Source organism: Diplotaxodon limnothrissa, linkage group LG8 (genome assembly GCF_057381915.1).
Source record: "Diplotaxodon limnothrissa isolate DT_005_m linkage group LG8, D_limnothrissa_male_GT1.1, whole genome shotgun sequence".
Lineage (NCBI taxonomy): Eukaryota > Metazoa > Chordata > Actinopteri > Cichliformes > Cichlidae > Diplotaxodon > Diplotaxodon limnothrissa.
This window is the reverse complement of record NC_140603.1, coordinates 5,565,230-5,589,566: the sequence shown is the minus strand read 5'-3', so window position 1 is coordinate 5,589,566 and position 24,337 is coordinate 5,565,230. Positions and strand designations below refer to the sequence as shown.

Genomic DNA, 24,337 nt, shown 5'->3' with positions numbered 1-24,337 from the left:
GGTGTGGGTGTCTGTGTTTCCTTCCCCTGAAACGTGCATAGGCAACTGCATTTCTAATTCATCTTAAAGCTGCACTTGCTAAAGCAGAGCTCAAAACCAGGAATAAAGAGGCAACAAAAGAAATATAATATGGGACCTTTAAGGGTCATCCCATTTATACATACAAATCTTATGTAGAACAACAAATGTCTCTGTAAAAAATACAAGTTACATTTTCATAATGCATTTTCATAATGCACAACGCAATTACACACATTCTAGCAATCCAAAGCTGTGCCAGCCATAGGAAGAACAATAAGGCTGATAGTTTACAGAAAATGTCCTTCAACTGGAAAACTTAGTCCATCTCTTCGTCAGCATCAACAAAGGTGTCCTTTCAGTGATAGGTCAAATCATCAGCTCTTCACTCTTTGCAAAGTTCTGGTCTACACCTAACACCAACATCCTTCAACATGGGCTGGTTATGCTAAAAATCCTTTTGGAAATATGTATTATGTCACAATGATCTATGCATGAACAAGTCTCCTGTGTCGTTTTAAGCCATGCAGGCTTGAAAACCCCTTATTGCACACTGCACAAACATATGGCCGTTCTCCAGTGTGGGTTCGCATGTGTAAAGTAAGAAAGCAAGATTGAACAAAGCCCTTTTCACAGATGTTGCACTTAAATGGCCTTTCTCCAGTGTGGTATCTCCTGTGTATCTTTAATTCTGCTGCAGATCTAAATGACTTGTCGCAGTCGTCGCACTTGAAAGGCCTTTCGCCCGTGTGTATCAAAGTGTGCCTCACCAACGCGTCCTTGCCAAAGAAGCCCTTCCCACAGTGCTCACACGGGAAGCGCAGCCCTTTGTGATGAAAATTGTCGTGCTTCAGGAGGCACCTTCTTGAAGTGAACGTCTTCCCGCACTGAGGGCAGGTAAAGATCGGCGTAGGTTTTTCAGTCACGGGTTCGCCAGAGTGATGCACACGCTCCACATGTCTCGTCAGCGTGATGCCATGCCGGAATTTCTTGCCGCACTCCCAGCACAGGAATGGGTATGCCTTAGTGTGTTTTTTCTGGTGCTCCACAAGGTCAGAGTATGAACGGAATCTTTTACTACAATGGGAGCACTGAAATGGTTGGTAACCCGTGTGCTTCCACTCGTGTCTAATGAAACGCTTCAAACTGGCAAATGTAGTCTGACAGTGGGAGCAGGTAAATGGCTCGGTGGGGTTGTGGACGTCGATGTAGTGCTTATGAAGGGCCTTGAACACTGGGAAGTTCTCCTCACAGCGGTTACACTGAAAAGGTGTGTGGGATTCTTTGTGCATGGCCAATGCTTCTGAGTCACGTACCAGTTTCATACACACCTCACAGTAGAGCGGGTTGTGAGTCTGTTTGTGGGAATCCAAAGTTGATTTGTATCTGAACGCCTTGTCGCATTCATCACACCTGAAACAATGCTTAACATCATCAGGCTTCTCAGGATCAACCTGCTGCTCATTGTAGCAAATGTTTCTTAAATGGAACCTAAATGTTTGTTTGCACTTGAACTCGACACTGCAGTGAGGACAGTAGAATGGACCCTCTAACACACTCTTCTGTTCTTCAGGGCTCTTCTGCCCTGGTTCTTTGGAAGCCCTCTCTGCAGGGGGAGAGTAATCAGGATCCTGGGTGGTATTGTCAACTGGCTGCTCTTCATTTGTGTCGTCGCAAGGAACCCCGCTTGATGACTGTTCGCCTTCGTCTGCTGGGGTGTCTTGCTCCTTGGCTTTCCTAACAGCCTTTGCCTTTGTCATGCTTGCACATCTGTGCTGCTGCAAGGAACGTAAGCTCTTGTAAAGCTTCTTGCATGAAGGACATGTAATGGGCAGCTCCTCGGAGTGCTGACTCATGTGTCGCTGCAAGAACTTGGCATGACTCACCACCTTGCTGCAGACTTTACAGGTTCTCTCATCCAAGTCGTTGCTTTTGGCTGGACCTTGGGGCCCGGCAAACTTTTTGGGTCCACTGCTGGTCGTACTGGAGCCCGGTGTCTTCCCAGATTTCCTCCACTGTGATAAGTACCGTTTCATCTTGAGCCCTCTGTTCTTACGCACTGATCTTTCTAACAGTGCGTCACTTTCTGGTGTTTCTTTTTTGCCCGCCACTGCACTTTCCGCTTCAAAGTCTTCATCTACAGGACGTTTCTTTTTTCTCCCACGTCTGTTTGGCTTCTTCTCCACACCATCCAGCACAGTCACCTGGCCATCCTCGCCGATGATCAGTGTTCCTGATTGGTTGTCATTGCGGTCCTCTGCCATTTCGCTTTCGCTGGCCTCAGTGCCTTCCACAGTATCCATAACTACCACTGCATCAATTTCTGGTTTTACCTCACCAGTGAGGCCAAACCACTCAGGTTGCACACACTCCTCAGAGTTCCCAGTTCCTTCCACATACACCTCTTTGTTCTCAGATTCCACTTCCATCTCTGTGCAGACAGTATACACGAGACTGCTCTCTGCATCCGTTTCAGTTTGCTCATTGACAATCACAACTCTTTCCACAGGAGGGAGACACAGGGCAGACAAAATGCCACTGTCAACGATGAAAGACTCTGAAAGGAACAAGAATCATGAATGAATAAAACAGATTCTGGGGAAAAAAACAAAACAACATGTTGAGAACTGATCCCATGTTTTAAAATATTCAACTCACCAATGTCCTCTAATTGGGTGAGATCTTTTTGATTGTCAAGCAAGACTTTGAGCTCCTGAGGCTGAGAGAAAGCCCCAATGCATTCATTCAGAACAGATGAGGTGTCGTTGAGCAGAGAGGCAATCTGATGAAACAAAGGCTTAAGTAAAATAACAATCATAAGAGTCAAAAGCTCTGCAGTTTCTAAACTTTTGACACAATTCTTATTTTTTTGTTCATATTCTTGTTTTGCTCTGTAGACCTACTATAAGCTGGAGGGTCAGTCTAACATAACCCTGGAACAGATTGAGAACTGTTTGTAAAGTCACTTCTCTAAGCTCCCTGAGGCTGCATAGCAAGAGAAGGAAAAGTACCATCACCAGCAGCCATGACAGACAGTGAAGATGGACTTTGTCTGTGTGATGATAGACCTATTATAACAAATAAATTAAAGTAAAATGAAGTATTTTTGCAAATGAGTTGAATTGTATGTGTACAGCCTTTCACTACTCAGAGCTGCAAACTGAATGCAAGAGATCACAAAAAAGGTAACAAAAACAACTAACAATGCTAAAAAAAAACTAATACTACAAGGAGAAATGCTCTTTGCTCAATATAAGACATTACATTTACCTGTTGGAGAGTTTTGGTTGGAAGAAGCTTTTCCAGTCTTGACAGAAACAACCACATCAATGTCTGGATTGCTTTGTCATATGTGGGACCAAAGTCTCCAGGGAAAACATCCTACAACACAATTCAGTTTTATTTATATAGAGCCAAATTACAAAAACCATTTGCTCAAAGCAACAAATACAAACGTACAATTTTATTTTATTTTTTCCTCAAAAGGGATCATATTAACAAGGACCTGCCACCAATCAATCACATTGTCTCCGTATTCAGTTTTAACTCACAATGAAGAAATTTCTTCTCTCTTCGGGATCTCTCAGCAGATTTTGGACTAGGCCCATGAAATGAGAGTCTGACACCGGTTCAGCATTCTACAAGTAAAGAATTTAAAACAGAAGAGGTCATCGTGGAACTTCAGATTTTAACGAGGAATACTAAACGTCACAGACACAAAAAAAGGTTTTCACCCACCTCCACGCTCCACAGTGATCTGAGCTTCTGCATCCGGTCGAGATGTGGTTGAATAACCTGCAGGTCCGCAGTGTCATCAGAACGACACAGCTCCAGGATCAACTGCAATCACCATTAATAAGCGAACAGTTAAGAGAAAAGATGCATTCCATTCACTCTGTGTTCTATAATGAATCTCAGGAAATGCTTCATGTTTAACATTCAACTTCTTCTTTTATTTAGAATAGAATAGAATAGAATAGAATTCAACTTTATTGTCATTGCACATGCACAGGTACAGGGCAACGAAATGCAGTTTGCATCCATCCAGAAGTGCTTAGTGATATAGATATATTACAATATATATTAGCAATAATATAGATATGTAAGTATATTACAGAAATGGGTCTATTATGGTATGTTATAATGTACACGGTATGAAGTATGTTGTGAATATTCTATAACTATAAGTATGTACAGGCTGTAGTGAGTACAAGCTATGTACAGGATATGGACAGGATATAAATATGAAAAACTATACAGAATATGAAATAAATAACTTTACATGCATGCATGCATGTATATGTGTGTGTGTGTATATATATATATATTTGTTATTTACTAACTAATCTTGAAATGACTGTTCAGTACAGAAATGAAGCCAAACAATCATGTTTTACAGTCCCGTGGTCTCAGCCTCAGATACTCAACTAATCAAAGTGATGTCATGACAAAAATGAATGACCAACAAAACATTGTTTCTCCTTCATTTATGTCACACAATGCTGTATGTAACGTTTCTTGCGGTTAGTATCATGGTTGCTAGGCAACCTGAACAGCACGACGAAGGCTAGACCGTCCCATTTCACAAGCCTCTCACTTCCGCACTTCTCGTACTTACAGTACGCACCGTACGTAGTGCACGTACTTCAAGCGTGCGGTCTCTTAATTGGGACACAGCCATACTCTCAGTGAGTGAGTCAAAACAAAGACTGTGACAGCTTTAAGATAACGACAAAGGCAGCTGCAGGCAACCATTAATCTCTCTAAAGGATAACTATCATTCTTTCTCAACTTAGTGGGTTCCGCCTTTTGAGGTTTGGATTAAACAAACTAAGAAGAAGAATTGTTTATAGTAACTGCTGCAATTAAAATTAAAACCCAATTTATCATTCAGCCCTACTGCATACATCAAAGGCTTTTTTCTGTTTAAAAGCCACAATTGTTGATCAGATGAGTCTTCAGCTTCAAACAACACACTAACCCACCTACTGTCACCCAAGGAGTATGTAATTAAAATGTATGTTAAGCTGCTAAACAAACAAGTGACAAAATACATGTATTAGTAACATGCTGGAGCGCCATGCGGAGCACCTAGATTCTGCCAACTCACTCGTGCTCTGAGTCCCAAGACGAGTTCAGCGCGCTGCCTCGTAGAGAGAAGCTGAGGAACAATTTCTGTGACCATAAACACAAACTCCTCAAGCAGCCCATAGTCTGACACAACCTTCTGCTCCACAGTCTGCCAGATGGCTGCAGAAACCAGCCGAATTGGTGAGACCAGGAGCCGCAGAGCAGAGAGGGGAAGAGAGGGGCCTGCAAGGAAAAAGGCATTTTTTAAAAAAAAGTGCTTGAAAGGCAATACGCAGTGAGAGTGAAGACAGGCCAACAACACAGACTTTCCCATTTAAGTTGTCAATGGAGTGATGACCACAAACTAAATTCCCTTTATTTAGTCACCGTCTTTATATTGGTTCCAAAAGAGAAAGGAGATTCATGCATAGTATACCAAATCAAAATTTTGTGAAGTTTTTCACACAAAAAAATCCCATCACGAACTTACCAGCAGGATTAAAATAAAATGTTTTATTTTGGCTCGAATGGCCATTATTACCGATAACAAAACTAAGGTCTCACGTAACATTAAAGCGGAGTTATTCTTCACAGAAAAACACAAACAAAAACAAAAGCAACAACAAAACGCTTAAATGCCGAGCTCCGGATAAAGCGGATGTGCCTGCTACTTTCATTTCCGTAATCTACTATTGAACCACTGTTACATATCAATTTGAATGTTTAACAGTATAACTGCTTGCACACGTTGCTAATATGTTTGCATATCCCCTTCCCCTCCCACCCAAAACCCCCAAAGCAAATACATGAATCAGAGATTTACTCAAAACAGGCGGATTCACTTCAACGAGTGAATTGCTGTCAATGACTTTTCCTAGCCTAGCCTAGCATTATCTAAGCACTATGGATAACTAATACTCACAAACGCTGAGTTAAAGAATTAAGTCCAGCAACGTGTTTCCAGGCTAGTAAAAAGTAGAAGCAGTTTGTATTTTTTTAGACACAACTCTTTAGTAAAATAATAATATAATAATAACGACCGCTACGGCTTTAGCAATGCTATTCCCGCGCGCGGGCTAGATTGCGGCCTAGCCAAACAAAATTGTATACAAGCATTTAAACTCACCAGGTAACTCGGAGACACCTCCGTCCATGCTGCGAGCTGTCTGCAGTTACATTACAGTCAGAGAACATGTAATACTGTGACCGAAGTCAAAGTAACGGTTTTAAATGGGTTGGAAGCCAGAAAGCGAAGTCACACAACTGATCTTTGTGCGTCAACTGTTGCCTTTCGTTCCATCTACAATAACTGTCCGACAACGGGAAATAGTCCTGTTATTCGTTCCGCATCGCGTTTTTTTTTTTTACATTTTATTTTACTGTGCTTTTGGCCTTTCGATCTCCACTCCCCTTTGTTTCTGTATGGCTAATAAAATTGCGAAATAGGTGCAGGAGCAACTTTGGTATGGCCATGTTTAATTCCTTAACAAAGCGTGAACTAAGCAAGCTTTCCACTAATTTCTTTTAGTAGTCTTCAGGAATGGTTCTCCAGGCTTCTTGAAGAACATTCCAAAGCTCTTCTTTGGATGCTAGCTGCGTTTTCTTCTGTTCTCTGTTAAGGTGATCCCACATCTTCAATAATGGGATCAGGGGTCTAGGAATGCAAATCCATGACTCAGAGTGTCCATGTGTAGTGTGTGTGTGTATTTGTGACAGTGATCTGACAGTAGTTTTCTGCATTTAGAATTCCATCAATTTTATCAAGATCTCCAACGCTACTGGGTGCAATGCCACCCCTAACCAGGACAGAGGGCATTAGACATTAACTGTTGTACCTCTCTCCTGACTTTTACAAATTAATGACAGTTTGGACCAAAGGTTTCAAATTTGGATTACTCCATATGGTCTGACACCTTAGCCTTTCCTCCCTTTTTACCTACCGAAGAAGCATAGAATTCACATTATTTTATGTGTACTAAATTAAATGCATTATGGATGTCTAAATTAGTGAAAAATGATGGCTCAATGAAAAGATTCAAAAAAAGATGAGGCTAATTGAAAGGGATACTTAGTTTTTTATAGTTATCTGATTAAGTCCTCAATATACACACTGTCTAAACATCGTGTTAAGAGTTTAGAAAATAGAAAGAAAGAAAAATGACCCAAGCCTGCCCTGATCCTAATATTAGCTGAAAGAAGAAGAGGCAAGCACATTATTATCAACTTGCTCTTCACTATAACACTTTGTACCGTTGTCTTTCCTTCCTTCTTTTATTTCTACACTAAAGAGTTTCTTCCTCTTAATAAAAAATCATGCAATCATTTTCGCATGTACATTTAAGTAGTTTATTGTAATCTTGGGGTTTACCAATTTTCAAATACAAAAAAAACCAAAAACATGAGCAAAGCCCCACAAAATGAAAGATCACTATTTTAAGTGAAAGCTTCACCATTTTAATTTTTTGATAAAAAAACAGATGAAAATGATCCACAGAAGAAGCTGAATGCTGCTCACTTTTCTGCTTCGTGCCTAAAACACATTATACACAACATGAAAAAGAACAAAACATATGATGTAAAATCAAACAAACTAAATAGTTAAAAAAATTACACTGCTAAATACAAAGTACACATGAAACAAATATGGTAATTCTTCATATGAATTGAAGTTGGGAGAAGACAAAGATCTTTATACACCGAGCTGAACTCGTTCACCTCCAGTATGTGTCCTGCATTTTTATTGTGTTTACAGTGTTTGTTTGTTTTTTTCATTGTACTGTCAGCTGCTGACTTAGACAACAGTCACCGCAGCCTGTGCCCCACACAGAGATAGTACATTTAACTGTGGGACTGTAAGTATTTTACATGCTGGAACCACTACTTTTTCAGTTTCATCGTAGACTATTTGAATCTGTGTGCTCCTCTTTCTGTGTAGCACAAAGCAGACATTTGTCTAGGTATCTTTGTGAGGTAATTCACTGGCATCAGTGTATTCACACACTTTTTACCTGAGGTTTAAGCATCTAAGTGCCTAACAATAACCTAAAACGTACTGCTAACTTTACCCCTGAACAAGCATTTGGAGGGTTCTCAAAGTGGTTACAAAGTTAGCTGGACATGTTTTGATTCTTTCTCTCTCTCTCTTTTTTTTGTCCAGTTGGTTGGTTTCCTGTGGCAGTGACCTCTGTCATCGCTCACTCTTGGTAGACAAGTGGTTCAAATGAAAACATACATACTTTAAATAGTAAATAGGGAATTATTTTGCCAGCTTTTGCAACATCTGCTCCTTGCTGCCCATTAGACAGAATTCAGATTCAATGCGCATTCACACCAAGAAGCTACTTTCCTTAACCAATCAAGCATTCCTGTGTCACGTAGTTAATGTGTAACAAATGTATGTAGAAGTCTTTTGTGCCTGAACATGCTGTAGGCCTTTAGGAAGGCCTTGCCGCAGATATGGCAAACAAATGGTTTTTCTCCCGAATGTATTCGAGCATGTACATTGAGATACCACATTTTTACAAACCCCTTTCCACAGATGTCACATTTATACGGCCTTTCTGTGGTATGGTGCATGAGAATGTGTTTCTTAACCTCCGAGGTTGATCTGTAGTACTTTTCGCATTCAGGCACAGTGCATTTGAAAGGTCTTTCTCCAGTGTGGATTAATTTATGCCTTTTCATCGTTGATGCCGAAAGCATCTTCCCGCAGGTCGGACATGGATTACGGAACAACTCGTGTAAGTGTTTGCTCCTCTGGTGCTTTTTCAGCGCTCCTTTCTCTTTAAAGGACTTCTCGCACTGAGAGCAAGAGTGCTTCTTCTCATTTCGAGACTCGCTGTGGATGAAGTGCAGGTGGCGCAACATGTTGGACTTTTGGGCGAACGTCTTGCCGCACTCTGCACACAGATAGGGTTTCTCTCTGGTGTGGACCCTCTCGTGGTACATGAGCTCAGAATCACATTTGAATCTCAGGCTGCAATGAGAACACCGGAACGGCAGGTGGCCTGTGTGGTGCCATTCATGTATGATTAAAAATCGCAGCCTGGGGAGAGTTTTGGGGCAATGGCTGCATTTGAATGGTCTGCTGACTTTATGGATGTTTTCGTAATGTTTGAGTAAGGGCTTGAAAAGACTGAAAGACTTGTCGCAGCGGTTGCACTGAAATGGAGTGTGTGAAACTTTGTGCCTTGCCAGCGTTGCAGCATCTCGAAGGACCTTTCTGCATACGTTGCAGTAGAGCTCGTTGTGGGTCAGCGTATGCTTTTGCAGAGCAACTTTGTACTTGAACGCCTCTTGGCATATGTCACATTTGTAAAGATTCTTGACTTCATCTGGATTCCCTGGATCTACATGCTGCTGAGCATATTCATAACAAGTCTTATTCAAGTGCTTCTTCAGAGAGGATAGGAGTTTAAACCTGCTATCGCATCGAGGGCACGCGTAGTCATTGGTGGGAAAGTGGGTTTTCATGTGAGTTCTCAGGTTTGTGTTGACATGCTCTTTGCAGATAAAGCACTGGATTAAACGAGTGTGTTTGGTAGAGCTATGCTTTATGCCAGCAGTGCCCCGATTTCTGCTAGAATCTGACACATCTTTAGGACCCAGGAACGAAGGGTCCTCATCTGAGCTGCTACAAACTGAACCACTTTCAGGGAAACTGTTAACAGGACTCACAATTGAAGACTCATCGTCTGAGTAGTGAGACCATGAATCAGTTACACTGGGACTTCTACTAACAGTGTTATGACTAGAGTCCTTATCCGAGTAGTAAGACCAGGAGTCATCTTCACTGCAAGTACTGATGGGAGCCATGTATGAGGAGTCTTTGCCTGAATCCTCATTGTCTGACAGCATTTGAGAAACCCTCTCAAACTGTTTTGCTTTCGTGGAAATAGATTTGTCAGCAGGTAGGGCCTCTCCACAAAGTTGCCCTTTCACCTCTTGGAGAATCTTTTTCATTCTTAGGCCTCTGTTTGATCTCACAGGTCGAGACTGTAAAGACAGTGGCAGGTCAAGTCTTCTTAGACGAACGTGGCACTCTTTGATTAGGCAACAAGAACCATCTGTCTGACTTTGAAGATTTACATTTTCGGCATGTTTTGTTGAATCTCCTAAAGGCAACTGTGTTCCATTGTGCTCAGGAGTCCAATCACTTTTACCATCATTGGTCTCACACGTCTGCTGTTCTGGAGCCAGTGATTCCTTTTCCAAATCTGATGAAAATAACAATTCATCCAAAATGCTGCCCTTTGCTTGTGTTTTAAGCGTTTCTGTTTTTTCTACACAGGGAAGGTTTAGAGCTGAAATGATCCACTCACCGTCCAGAGAACTATCTGAAAAGACAAAAAAAGGTGTCATATAACAGTGAACAAGAACAGAGCTCAACACCCAAGTGCCATTCATTATTACATTATTGCACACGTCATACTAATCTGAGAACATTGGATTTATTTTTTTGACCACAAAGTAGCAATCCCACAAGCCAAATACACATCATTAAAGTGGACCGATTAAAAATCAGCTCCACATTTTTAACGTCAGACTCTACTAGAGTAGCTTTGCATGGTTCACAGTTCAAAATAATCCTTATTTGTCTTATACTGGTCCTTTGTTTCAGCCTCGCAGTGAATCTGCTATCTGAAACAAGTTGTTTTAGCTACTCAACAGACCTTTAGGGTAACTTTCCTCCGATTAGCTGTCCTTGCAAACTGCAAGTGGGCGGGGCCTTTAGCGCTCACAGCCAGAGCCATGTGCCTGAGATGGCTAAATCAGGGATACGGAGCTAAGAGTAGAAAATCTGTAACTACTTACCTATATGATCTAGTTGGCTAAGGTGTTTTTGATACTGCAGCAGAGTTTTGAGCTCTTCACACTGAGACACCAACTGCATGCAGTCCTTGAGAGCAGAAGAAGCTTCACCAAACATGGAGGCAACCTTTTGAAAATGAAAAAGAAAGAGCGGCGTTAACATTTGTTAATCTAGCTTAAAATATAATTGGGTAATGTTGAGTAGCACTTTTGTGTACCTGCTGGAATGACTGAAGATGAAGAATCTTTTCAAATCTGGATAAAAACAGGCACATCAAAGTGTGAAGTGTTTCATCATATGCAGGACCAAACTCTACAGGGAAAACATTCTGAGAAGCACAAACAAGAAAGCACACCATGAACGTCCAAAACATACAGAAATATCACTGCACCTGGCGCTTTTAGTAAACTCAAAAATACACCTTTACACATACTAGACTACTTTACCACTACTACTACTTGAAAATGAAAGTACTCCAGCTTTGATAATAAAATAATAACACTTATATGGTATTATTATCTAGGATGCAAAAAAGCAGTGAAAAAACAAATACAGACCTGAAAGAAGTGCTCTCTTTCTTCAGCATCATTCTGCAAGTTCTTTACAAGATCCACAAAGTTTGATTGTGGCAGTTCTACATTAGTACCACCAGCCTGCATAATTCATAATAATAACAATTAATAATGATAATAAGCTGTTTTGGGAATCTAAATTATACTGTCACGATAACAGAAAACAAAAACCAATGAAATCACCTCCACTAGCCATGCATTGATGAGCACTTGCATCCTGTCCAAGTGTGGCTGGATGATCTCAAAGTCAGCAGGAGCTTCACGCTGGTATAACTCCAGGATCAGCTGAGAGCGCAAAGAAACTGATGTTTAATAGAGTGACATGAACGATCACTATTTCAATTTTCAAGGTGTTGGGCAACCTAAATCATCATAAATGAGACTGTAAGGTCCTGAGAGACCTGAGAAAGGATTATTCAACAGTAACCTGCATTGTTTGCCAGCATGCACGGCTTTTATCAGCAATACAAACAGGTAGCACAACCTGTCCCACTCACTTTTGTCTTTTCAACCATTTTCCATAAAAGAAAACGGGTTAGACAGATCAGGGAAGATCCAGAGCAGAAATGAGACTTCCACGTGGAAATGTAAAAAAAGCACCAACACTGAAATAAGTCCAGAGGGGATCAGCCAAACTTTGTTTTGGTTTTGTGTGGAAGTTTCTAGTCATGCTTGGTATAGTATTTCACCTTAGTGGCTTAATTGCTGAACGGCACAACTAATTAATTATTAATATTCTCAATGTTAAGATCATCACAGTTATTAATCACAACTATTCATTGACTGTAGACAAAACTGTTCTACAGCACTGTCACGTAGACGCTACTTTCACATTAAGATTGAGGGGACTTTCCCGCTAATGTGTAAATCTTTGCATCACCAAAGCATGAAGCCAAGTTGCCTCTGATGCCTACACTGAAGCATACGTGTGTGCACGAATTTAAGACTTTGTTTGTTATCTGCACAAGTGCTATATAAATATCAGCCCATTGTCTTTTACCAAATGGAATGCTACCGTGTTGGTGATTTCACTGCGTGTTTTGTGAGCTTGATGGATACGCCGGCACTCTGTACAGGCACGATTTTATGGACATTCACGTTGATGTTGAACGATTCACATTGTCAACCACTGTTTTTCTTGGCCTCTGTATTCACCATACTGCAATGGGTGAATTCTTTGAGATCCAGACACTGCTCTGCACTCTACACTTATTGTAATGGTTCTTGGGTAACATCACTTGATCTAAATGCCCTTAGTCAAGTGTATTCAGGAAACTTCACAATGCGTGGCGCTTTGTGACTGGTATATGCAGACACATCTTCAGGTGGTGATTTAGGGAGTGCTAGATTTTCTTATGCTTTTTGATCATTTAATTACAGGAAGCTAGGAAGTAGATTAATTCTACAACCATATTAGAGCTATCTACTTAAAGATTAAAGGTTTGAGAAGTAGAAACATGGCTGTGTTTGCGGCAGAATGCCTGAAAAAATTGGATCTAATTGGACATTAGATTAGTGGAAATCTGGATTTTGGACTGCATAATCCAAGTGTGACAATGTTGACTGTGGATACAATGTCTTCTGAGACACAGAGAAGGTGAACAGATGGTATCTTAGTGTGTGGTTCCCAAAAGGAAGGATGTAGGAGGAGTGGTGATGGCCACCCAATCAAATGACCTAGAACCAACTGACATTCTGTGTCAGAGCACAGAAGGATGGAAAAGCAGCCAACTGTTGGATGTTGGAAATGCTCCAGTCCTCGTGAAGCTGGTTGCCAAAGAATAAGAGAACAAAAGGCGTGCAAAGCTCTTATCGACGTAAAAGACAATTATGACGAAGGCAAAAAAGTACAAATCCATCAAATCTACAATGACTTCATTTGCAGATGCTGATAAACTCACCCGTGCTCTGAGGCCCAGGCTGAGTTCAGTCCGCTGGCGGCTGGTGAGCAGCTCTGGAAGAATGTCTGTAACCATAGACACAAACTCCTCAAGCATCCCGTAATCAGCTATAACTTTTTGCTGGATGGTCTGCCAGACGGCTGCGGAGACCAACCGAAGTGGTGGGACCAGGAGGCGCAGGGCAGTGAGGGAGAGTGTTGCACCTGAATGTGAACAGAAGTGGGTCATTTTAACATCGGGGATAAATGTTTTATTATCAATATCCATAAAATGAACCATAACTTAAACCCAGACACAAATACTTGGCTTAACACAGCTGTCCAATTGTTTGTATATTGTTTAGTGGTGACCTTGCTCCAAATGCTGCTCATCGTCTGTTTTGTAAATGAATAACTCATTAAAACTGACTGTTTTGACTAATATTGTTGTTATTATTATTATTATTACTACTACTACTAAACTAAAATATGTCATTTGGCCCATAAACTAGTTCCTGGTTTATTGTGCAAATTTTCTGACAATGAGTTTCATGAACATGGGATTTACTAAACTGCAGGGCCAAAATATTGTTTTGCTCTTTTGCTTTGTGTTCCTTGATCCTTTCATAGCGAAGCAGTCGCATATACATATTTAATAAACTCATATATATATGGTGGTGTTTAGCCCCATCGCCTAATAGCAAGAAGGAATCCACTGGTCAGTTGAGGCATGTTCTACCCGTTGCCTGCACAATACACAGACATCTGTAGTACTCAGTAGGCTGGCCAGTAATGAACTGTTGACATACCTCGCCTCTGTCAGTGCACCCCAGGGTGGCTGTGGCTACATTGTAGCTGCCATCACCTGTGTGTGAATGAGTGTGTGAATGGGTGGATGACTGGATGTGTAAAGCGCTTTGGGGTCCTTAGGGACTAGTAAAGCGCTATACAAATACAGGCCATTTATCATTTACCATACAACATTAAATCAAATCTATACATCTGTTTGAAATCTACTCACAATTGAAAAATACAACATACTGTGTAGTCTACTATTACTTTATGATCAAATGAGTTTTGGTCAGAGTGTCACATTTAAGAATGCAAGTATTTATAATGCTCATGACAGATGGTAGCATCGCAGCCTCACAGCAAGAAGGTCGTGTGTTCAAATCAACCAGCCAGTTGGGGCCTTTCTATGTTCTCCCCATGGTTGTGTTGGCTCTCTCCTGATACGTCTGCTTCCTCCCACAGTCCAAAGGCATCCAAGTTAGGTTAACTGGTGATTCTACAGTAAACTGGCCATAGGTGTGAATTTGAGCGTGATTGCTTGTCCATCTCTCTGTGTTAGCCCTGCAATAGATTGGAAACCTGCCCAAGGTGTAGACTGCCTCTCTTCCTATGAAAGCTGGTACATGGTCCATTGTAACCGTTTATAAGTTTGTTGCAAAATTTCCACCACAGTGCATTTAGATTAAGTCAAAAGAACCCACGACAAACATCTCCAACATGTTATGGAATCCCTGGCATCAAGAACGGAAGCAGAGACCACTTTAAATGAAAGCGTTCACTTTAATTGAATTCGGTACTACAACTAATACCAAATTCATTTGTAGACAGTGCCTATGTTAGATGTTGCACGTATTTGCATAAAGTGCCTATTCAAGAAAATGCAGGCAGTGTTACTCATAACTGTGCTATTTTTATTCGACACTAAATCCCCAATGTTTTATTACTACTCATCAGCGTTTGTGAAATATCTCCTCCGTTAAAATGCCACATAAGCAGCTTGTTATTCAGACTGTCTGACTAAAAACCAACTCTTTACAGTGATGCTAGGAAAACTTACCTGAAGAGTTAGTAGATTTCCCTTCTGAAATATCATTTTCCATCCTGTTCATCCACTGCACTCGATCGCACACAATCAGAAATTAGCTATAAATATAGGGGGGTGTCCTTTCTTTTCTACTACTTCTCCTTTCTTCGTCAGACACGTTAAAAACGTCACTTGTTATTCATGACAATGACTAAAACCAACGCGACTTAAAAATGGGGGGAAAGAAAAAAGCTTGGTCCGACGACGTTTTTGTTCCGGGTGGCTCAAATCGATGGTTCCGAGCACACTCGTCATATAATCCAGCCCCGTCAACATGTAACAGCTAGTGCCGTGCGATACTTCAAAATCGGGTATTAGTCTGATACCAAGCAAATACAGGGCAAGTATTGCCGTTACTATAAAGGCCACTTATATAGGATAGAGCAGTTATGAAAAGAATAATAATCAATTTGCATTTTTTTTCTTCTTTTAATGATCACTAAATCACTATGATTTTTCTTTCTACAGTAATTAACAGAACAAAACTCACCCCTCTGCTTTTATTTTCTTTGTTTTTTGGAGACTTATAATTTAAATGTGTCTGTCTCTAAAGCACTTTGAGTTAGCTTCTGTTTTTTAAATGTTCTATAGTCTATAAATAAAAAATATGTAAATAATATAATAATAATAATATAAAAAAGCACAAAAAGGTTAATGCATTTTTCGCTGATTGGTTGGTTAAAAAATTCATTAATCTAGCGAATGATTGAGCAAACAGTAGAATCAGCAGTCTGTTCACGCACCACATTTAATGAAAATATGTCTATAAATCTGCAGTTTGGAATAGTATCATGCTTAAGAATGCATTATTGTCTGCATTTTATTTAAGTATTTTTTTAAAAACAAATAGTCCGTGGTGTAGTGGTTAGCAACTTCCTTCTCCAGTCCAAACACATGGGTTAGGTTGTTTGGTAATTCTAAATTGGCTGTAGGTTTGAATGGTTGTCTGTCTTTATATGTTTTCTCTGCAAACTTATGTCTTGTCTCTGTTGTCTCCATATGTACCCTATAATATAAGTACATACAGGTTTTAGAGCAACTTGTGCTCTCATCCAGGTGTTTCTTGAATTTTTCACCAAGACAATGCATACCAGGATATATGTGTCCAGTCTTCCTTCACTCTATGATACTAGCCAGCACTCTGTCTTTACCAGTCATAGTCTCTACATTTAAATGCGTCCTCTCACCTCTACTGCTTTCCTTCTCTCTCACTGCCCCTTAGCATGCCTTCCATCTTTTGTCTTCTGCCAACAGCAGCACAGTTTTGACCAGCAGTGAAAGCACTCGTTGTTAAACTGGGCCTTAACCAATCCGGTATGAATGGAAATCTCATTCTGTATTATTTGCATGCTTAATTTATATCAGATGCACTTCCTGAGGCAAAGTTCCCCATTCATCAGGGCTTGGGATACTAGGAGTACACTGGTGTGTGCCCCCCAACATGGGTGGAATACTGACACCAAAAAGGGAAATTCCAGTATATATGAAAATGCGATGAGCTTATTAGACTTTCTGCATCAGCGGATAAAAAAAAAGTAATAAATCTGACCGTCATGTGTAACGTCATAGGAGCAAAACTTGAGTGGAATCACAGTACTAAGACAAATGTTTCCCACAAAGCTTTTATTAGTGGTGGTAATATCATGCAAGAGCTCTGGTGAGAAATGAAAAAGAGAACTTGAGAATGATGAGCATGAAAACTCTATCAGAAACCAATATAACTTCATAGGATACTGCCGCAGTCTCTTTCCAAATCCAATAGGGAGATTCCTTTCTTAGGGTCAAATTATGCACAACAGGTAGAACTTTCTACAGACTGTTTATTGGAAACCAGCAGGAAGATTAAAAAATAAATACATTTGCAGCTAAAAGGAAAAAAAAAAGACCTCTGCAGTGGGACTTCACACACAGCACATAACCAGTGAGTTTATGCATCTCAAACATATAAAAGGAACCATCTGAAATGATGTATAATTACAGGTGGCATCGGTCACTTTAAACGAAAGCAATTAACGGTGAGTTCACTGACTTTCTTCACACGTTTGTTTACTCCTAATATGGACAGTGCTTCATATGGCGACGGAGAATACACTGAGGATCTAATGCCCATCATTTCTGACAGCATTTGAACCAAAATATATTCTAAAGTTACCTTCAGAGTTGCTTTGATTTTGAAAAAGAACTATTTATGGCATCTACTATTTTTTTTTCCCACCAAAAGGCATGAGCAGCAGTCATTACAAATGGGAATGCATACTGGCCAAAAACAGAACGGCAGAATCAAAGTTATGGGATTCAATACAAGCCTCCTCAGTCAGATTTAGAAAAAAACAAAAACAAGAACAAAGAGATTTTATTTTGATTGCAAATACTATTAAAAATGCTCAATAATATCCCACCACAAGAAGTCTGCTTCTATATCATACAGTGCCAAATCACAGGCAATTTTATCTCCAGAGCTCCATCGATGTGTCGAATCTCCAGATCACACATTTTATGTAGAAAACATTTCTCGCTTTTTTTCCCCTTCCGTTATACAGAGTAATAAAAAAAGTTAAGGCAAGATGCATCAAACAGAAATCTGCAGGCCAAGGAGCAGCTGCTGAAGGTGTTCCAATTCCACTGATTCTGGATCAGCCAGTGGCTCCTGCTAGCTCTCTGTCTCAGGCATCTTACACTGGTGGGAGGGGAAGAGGAGGAAGTGACTGCTGATATTGGGGGAATGGGGCTGTCAGAGGTGTCTGCTGCCCCTCCTCCTCCCCTCCAATTGCCCGATTTGAGTCTGCCAAAACACTCTTCTTTGGCACTTAGGCTGGCAGACTCAGCTTCTTTCCTTTCAGTACTGAAACCAGACAGGACAGATTTATGTTAAACATATTAGACAGGGAGCATTCATCACAAGAAGACACACTGATGGATTGATTTTTTTCAGTTTAGTGTTTTTGCTGCCTGAGACTTGAACACCAAAACTTATATGAAAACTTTATTTCATCAACATTTGTTTTAACATCAGTGTAGTTAAAGGGAACTTATTATACCTGAATTATTTAAAGCAATCAAAGGGATGTGAAGAAGCCACTGCTATTTATATCCAAATGTCTACGCACTGTGTTTAAGAGACATCAGCTGAAGTCGACCTATGATTTTGATGAACACCAGTTTCTACCACAAGATGGTGGAGTGACTATATGTACTGCCCAGTGTGCTCTGAAACATGAGTGTAAAGCCTGGTTTATGGCCACTGCATTGGTTGTGTTGTTTGTGATGTCACCAGTGAGAAAAGAAAAAGGAAGTCGTCTTAAACTCATATTAAAAACTCAATAAATGATGAAGCATCGAGGGCGTTTCTGAATTTTTCATTATAGTGATGCAGTAGTTGATATGACAATGCATCTCTTCCTGATACTCTTTTGTAAACAAGACAGTTATGAACTCAATGACATCAATTTATGGACAAACCTTAAAAGTTTAGGATTGCAAATGATGAAAAAAAAAAACCCAAAGAAAAAAAACAAAACACTACACACAGTAAAAACAAAATGTTCAGATTGGAGAATCTAATCTTGTGCTCATGTTTGCTTTGTCCTTGAAACAAGTTACAACATATCTGCACTGCTACCATTAAAGAGATTTTCAACTTTGGTTTGAACAAATATATATTTAATTAAAAAAATGAAATGAAAAATGCAGCAGCACTCACCTTTTGTTACATACAAATAGAAGAAGTCGCAGTAGAGGATGGTCTGCACCACTCCAGCAACGATGGCAATCATATCAAAGAACCCCTCAAAGTAGAACCTCCATATCCAGTTGATGAGGTAGAGAGCTCTGTACAGACCCAGGAAGAACAGGTAGTGGGTGGTGATGGTCTCAGCTTCTCCCGTCTTACTGATCATGAAGAGCTGAGGTAGGATGGCCACTGACTCCAAGTAGATAGAAAATGTCCACAGGATCTGAGGTGGAGGAAATGGATGGCAGAGTGTCAGCAGTGATGTGTGTTTTAAATTTACATACAGAGATTTTATCATGTTTGCCAGTGTTGAATGGCGGGCATAACTGTGAGTACTTGGGCAAATGTTAAAGTGATTTTCCTGGACTGAAAATCAAGCTCACAAACACACTCTGCAAGTCAGTGTGTTGCAAATACATGAAAAAAGAAAGCATGCACATGTAAACAAACCAGCCAGAGGCACGGTAAAAGAAATCAAACTGAAACATAACCCTTTTTTCATAGTAAGTCTGCACTGGTGCATGCATGCTGCATGGCAGCTGTCTCACGTGACTGAGTTTAACATGTATGTGCATCCTGTTCCCTCTATAGAATGAAGTGCTGGGTGATTCCTCAGACTTTGGTTTCAGTTATGATTTTGTCTTCCAAAGATTTTGAAAACAACTTTGTTTGGACCTAAGTTGGGCTACATGTCAGTCACGGATAACGCACGTGATCTAGGCTTTGAAGGAGGCATACTCCGTTTCCTCCATGTCCGTGGTATAAGATGCAAAAAACGTAGCCTAGTGAATGATGGTAATGCAGCATACAGCGACCCACATCAGGTAGAAAAGTGCACATTTGTTTCCAGTTATGAAATATGTCATTAACTCTGAACGCTGAATTAAAGCCAAGAAACTTTCCAAGCCATAAACAGCACCCAACACGGCTGCCTTTGAGAAGTTTTAAACAGAGCTCCACCACAATGATGGAAACTTGAAGCTGGGTTATATCATACCGTTCACGGTAATACTGGTATAATTTTGGGCAACGATAGAAAAATGAAATATCGCAATAGAATATGGGTAAAACGCGCATGCGCAGTGCCTTTGTTTTCATACGCACACGTCGGAAAAAGCATTGCGGCGAAAGCAAATCGTTGAATGAAACGGATGAACCAGAACTGGTTTGTAAAAATGCTGCAACTTCAGTGGTGTGGAACTGGTTTAGCTTTCGTCCGTCAGATACAAAGCAAAGCACTATTTTTGGTAGCGCATGCTAGCGGGCCGTCGTTATTACTGTGTTGTTTGGAAAATACGGCACACTTAAAATCAATCCTTTGATTTTTCTGAAAGTCGACAGTGCCCCTTATAATCCCGTGTGCCTTATGTATGAATTCTGGTTGTGTTTACTGACCTCGAAATGATTTTATGTAAACGGCGCTTCAAAACCTGTCAAATGTTTTAGTACGACTTTGCTGAGCTACGAACCCGCACCGCTTGATGGATTGTTGGAGCATTACGGCTAACGTAGTCAGGAGCCTGGCGGAGTGATACGTACTGTGCTTCAACATAATATTACCGTATCGTGTGTGTATGACCTCTTTTTAAGTTTTGTGGATATTACACATGGTTATGCTGAGGATATGTCGGCCAATTTCCACTGGAAATGCCTTTTGGTTAAACTGTCAGCGAGGAATTTGCATTTGTACTGTTAAATTTTTATATAACTTTAATTCACATTAAACAGCTGCTTGTTTAAGTGAAAATACATTGATGTTTTTTTTTGCACTAATAAAGTTTTGGAGTTGTAAAGTATTTTGTCTAGTGTCAGTTATATCGTTATTGCAAATTTTCAAATGTATATCGTGATAAATATTTTTGGACGTATCACCCTGCTCTACTTGAAGCACCATGTTGCTGTTCAGCACATGAGGATTCCCATACCTGCTGCTCTGTTAATAGTTCGACACTACCATCTATGGCACTATGACAACACAGAAGCAGCATGAAAGATCGACTGCTCTTAGATAGTTGGCTTATAGGTGCTGCAGAGAGCCTGTCATAGTAGGAATCAATCTAGATGACAGCCCTCTTTTGTCTTCCATAACTTGCATACCAATTTCTCCTCGCTTCTTCTTTTTTTACATTATCTATTCTTTTTTGGAGTCTTTGAGTAGTTGTGTCTAATAACAGTCATTTCAAGATTTAACAATATAGTCATGAATTTTATTTTATCATAGAGCAGCCCTGGCTGTGTGTTTGAATGTCTGACCTCCAGAGGAGAGAAGTCATGGTTAACCAGGAAAGCCAGGCCACCAACAGGGACGACCAGGAACTCCACTCTGAACGTGTCATGGTTTCCATCATAAGTTGCCTTGAACTTCATGTAGATCAGGTACACAGTGGCGTATGAACATCCGATGTAGATGATCTGAAATATAAATGGGAAAGCATTAAGACTCTCGTGACCTAATGGCCTGAGGTACTTGCAGTTGTGCAGCATGGACACCTCGTACAAGCCTACCACAAATTATTTGGCAGCTGTATCGTTTAGCAAACACTGACATGTTGGGCCTGGTGTACTGGTTACGCCCACACTGTGTTCATTGCTTGGATGGAAAATGCTGCAGGATGTGATGATGAGAAGGGGGCAGGATCTTACCTTCATGGTGGTGTTGTAGAGAGAGATGAACGATGTGAGCAGGTCAAGGTATCGAGTGGTGAACACCAAGGCAAACAAGATCTGACTCTTTCCCGAAATACCTGTGAAAGACAGCACAAAGTATTTTAAACTTAACATTATAACGTTTTACTCCCTATTATATGGTTAGTATAGGAGCAGAGGATATTATATAATTGGAACAAGTATCTGGTATGTTGTCATGTGACAAAACCTGTTTTTTTTTTTTTTTTAAATCATCTGATACTATAAAGGCCAAGAGTTTTTCCACCTCATTCATGCTCAAATAGCTGCACTACTATTACTCACTAATAACAGAAATCTTCCAGTGAGTTGATTTTAAACGTTAAATGCTTGTTTTTGAAGTTGTACATAATCAGAGCTCTGGAAAAAGCCACCAGAGTATTCCCCCATGGAAACACAAATTGTGAAGCTGCTTGGAACAATCTAACGTTGTATGTTCTGCTACTCCCATTAAGTGTGCTCCAACAACATAATTGTTTAAAACTAAACTAAAAACTTGTGTAGTTATCTGAGGTTTTGTACTTCCTGATATTCATGTATTGTTTTATTCAATTATGGCTCCTTTATCAAGTTTCATTTGAAAGTTTTATCACCTTTACTGGTCCACTGTTTGTGAGTCATTTCAATTTATTTCTGCTTCTTTAAGTATTGTTAAAGCAGCCACTCCCATTAGGATGTAAAGGGATAAAGGCAATCACTCAGAAGTACTTTGATTTGCAGGAACAAATAAGCCTAAGGCAGAGATGTCTGGGGGGGCAGAACTAGTCCACCAAATGTCCAATCTGGTCTACACACAGACAACTCATGTGAATTATAGATTCAACTTGAATTGAAAAACATGCAATACCAAAAAGTTGATTCTGTTCATCTAAACGTAGTGTTTTCAGTGGGAGAAACGTTTTGTCATTCATCCAAGTGACTTCTTCAGTCTCAGCTGACTGCAGGTTTCCCTAACCTTACAAACACTACATTTGCATATTGACCAAAACTAGCACCACATGAACATAATCGATTTTTTGGGATTTCTTTACCTGGATGATTGAGCATGCATCAAGACACATGCAATAAGACTTTATGTTAGAGTGTGCACTTTAAAAAATGCATTGCTTGCTGTTCATGATCTGTTAATAAATGTCAATTAATTAACAGATGCAATGGCTTACTTGCACTTCTCTACATTAAAAAACACAGGCTATTATGCAACTGCTTTACTTGCTTGCTCAACTTGTAATCAAATTACATTGTTTGTAACCCATTAATGAATTCAACAGTCCTCTAAGGACACCAGGTGATCCAAACCTTGTTAGCACTTCAAAGTCAATTATTCGTTTTGTTCGCCTTTACACTCTCACACACCATTGTGTGGTTTAATCTAGGTATGGCTCCCTTGCAGTGATAGCAACCTAACCTTTGGCCACAGCAATAACAGGAAAAACAAAGTTTCACAGAATGCAGGAATTTACTTTTCCCTCAAAGACCTGCTGGACTTGCAAGCAAAAACATTCACCCAGTCACCGACTTTGCATGTGCAGACTCGGGAGCACTCGATGCTGCCACGTCAGAGAGGTCATACCAGGCTGTAGTAAAGCAAGTCACAGGAACAGTAAGGCTGAAACGTGGAACTAGCTTAGTGTCAATCAGGTGAAATGACGAAGCCAAACTATCAAGTACTGTGGCCCTCAGGTCCCCCATCTAACGCTAGTTTGGGGCCAAATGGACTGTCAAGACAAGCTAGTAGCACAACTGATGACAGAACCACATAACAAGTTTCAGGGTCCTATTCTTAAAAGGCACAGTGACAGTAATGACAACCGCGGGAGTGGTTGTCATTACTTGATGACAAAACATACCGCTTGAAATGGACAGGACTACTAGCCAGCTAGCTAACATTAGCCAAAAGCTGGCTAATGAGTTCCAACTAACTACAGATAAGTTCCACGGTGGACAGCTTTCACTTCTCCTCAAACTGCTAATTACACGAGAGGACACATGCTGTGCCTACTAAGGTTCGCTTAAACTCTTAAGTTAAAGACTTTGGCTACTCACCGGCACAAGACCTGGTTTTCCATATTTTTAGCAGCAGGATGATGATAGCTGCTAAGTGGGAGAGGTCGCCGGTTAGCCTGAAAATATTCATGTTTGCAGGAACGCGGCAAGTAGCAGGGCGATTCTAGATTCTCTGAAGAACTCTGCCTGTCTCCGGCAACGGTTTTTTTTTTCCTATCCGACAGCGCTGAATGACACTGTGATGTTAGAATAAACGGTTTCTGGGTCCAGAAGATGGGAAAATGGCGAGTCAAGCGCGACGTGGCTTGGGGACGTGGCCAAGACCGCAGTATCCAATGCAAGACGGGAAACTCTCTTGGTCCCAGCCAATCAGGACAGAGCGATTGGTAATTTGCATAAACTATGCTGGAGAAAACGTTGCCTTGAAGTTCTACGAAAAAAGAAAGTAAATACAAGTTTCCCTTTCCCCAGTTGCAATGGTCAAGGAAACGAACCAGGAAATCAGCGTCTATCCTTTACTAAGACACGTGTAAATACGTGGAGTTAAATTTTACTTTAATATCCAGTTTCATTCAGGTGGTACTATGTTCATCCTATTTATAGCCTAGTTGTAATTCGTTATATTTTGCATAGTTTAAGATTTTCTGTAACTTGTATTTTTCTTTTTAATCTTCTCATATTTATTGGC

General features: G+C 40.4%; 3 protein-coding genes across 3 annotated transcripts; all 3 read right to left on the bottom strand.

Moving 5' to 3' along the window:
- Positions 1 to 254: 254 nt before the first annotated feature.
- On the bottom strand, positions 255 to 6,376 carry LOC146626162 (uncharacterized). The gene is made up of 7 exons (XM_085361177.1): positions 6,215 to 6,376; positions 5,129 to 5,331; positions 3,757 to 3,858; positions 3,570 to 3,656; positions 3,289 to 3,399; positions 2,677 to 2,800; positions 255 to 2,575 (listed from the first exon to the last, which is right to left on the bottom strand). Exons 1-7 carry the CDS (start codon positions 6,240 to 6,242, stop codon positions 507 to 509), a joined length of 2,724 nt encoding a protein of 907 aa, XP_085217303.1. The 5' UTR covers positions 6,243 to 6,376; the 3' UTR covers positions 255 to 506.
- A 1,981-nt stretch (positions 6,377 to 8,357) lies between these two features.
- On the bottom strand, positions 8,358 to 15,386 carry LOC146626161 (uncharacterized). The gene is made up of 7 exons (XM_085361178.1): positions 15,201 to 15,386; positions 13,374 to 13,576; positions 11,656 to 11,757; positions 11,458 to 11,553; positions 11,118 to 11,228; positions 10,903 to 11,026; positions 8,358 to 10,424 (listed from the first exon to the last, which is right to left on the bottom strand). The coding sequence occupies exons 1-7, from the start codon at positions 15,250 to 15,252 to the stop codon at positions 8,467 to 8,469; spliced, it is 2,646 nt and encodes an 881-aa protein (XP_085217304.1). The 5' UTR covers positions 15,253 to 15,386; the 3' UTR covers positions 8,358 to 8,466.
- A 1,458-nt stretch (positions 15,387 to 16,844) lies between these two features.
- On the bottom strand, positions 16,845 to 23,948 carry kdelr2b (KDEL endoplasmic reticulum protein retention receptor 2b). Its single transcript, XM_085360350.1, has 5 exons — positions 23,689 to 23,948; positions 21,601 to 21,701; positions 21,211 to 21,369; positions 18,928 to 19,180; positions 16,845 to 18,069 (listed from the first exon to the last, which is right to left on the bottom strand). Exons 1-5 carry the CDS (start codon positions 23,777 to 23,779, stop codon positions 18,035 to 18,037), a joined length of 639 nt encoding a protein of 212 aa, XP_085216476.1. The 5' UTR covers positions 23,780 to 23,948; the 3' UTR covers positions 16,845 to 18,034.
- Between the last annotated feature and the right edge of the window lie 389 nt (positions 23,949 to 24,337).

Coding starts and splice junctions, on each gene's coding strand:
- kdelr2b (XM_085360350.1), bottom strand. CDS start 23,779: ATGAATATTTTCAGGCTAACCGGCGACCTCTCCCACTTAGCAGCTATC. Junction 21,702..23,688: donor GAAAACCAGGTCTTGTGCCG/GTGAGTAGCCAA, acceptor TGTCTTTCACAG/GTATTTCGGGAAAGAGTCAG. Junction 19,181..21,210: donor ATGACTTCTCTCCTCTGGAG/GTCAGACATTCA, acceptor CCTCCACCTCAG/ATCCTGTGGACATTTTCTAT.
- LOC146626162 (XM_085361177.1), bottom strand. CDS start 6,242: ATGGACGGAGGTGTCTCCGAGTTACCTG. Junction 3,859..5,128: donor TCTTGGGACTCAGAGCACGA/GTGAGTTGGCAG, acceptor TGGTGATTGCAG/TTGATCCTGGAGCTGTGTCG. Junction 2,576..2,676: donor CACCCAATTAGAGGACATTG/GTGAGTTGAATA, acceptor TGTTCCTTTCAG/AGTCTTTCATCGTTGACAGT.
- LOC146626161 (XM_085361178.1), bottom strand. CDS start 15,252: ATGAACAGGATGGAAAATGATATTTCAGAAGGGAAATCTACTAACTCT. Junction 13,577..15,200: donor GAAATCTACTAACTCTTCAG/GTAAGTTTTCCT, acceptor GTTCACATTCAG/GTGCAACACTCTCCCTCACT. Junction 11,027..11,117: donor ATCTTCAGTCATTCCAGCAG/GTACACAAAAGT, acceptor CATTTTCAAAAG/GTTGCCTCCATGTTTGGTGA.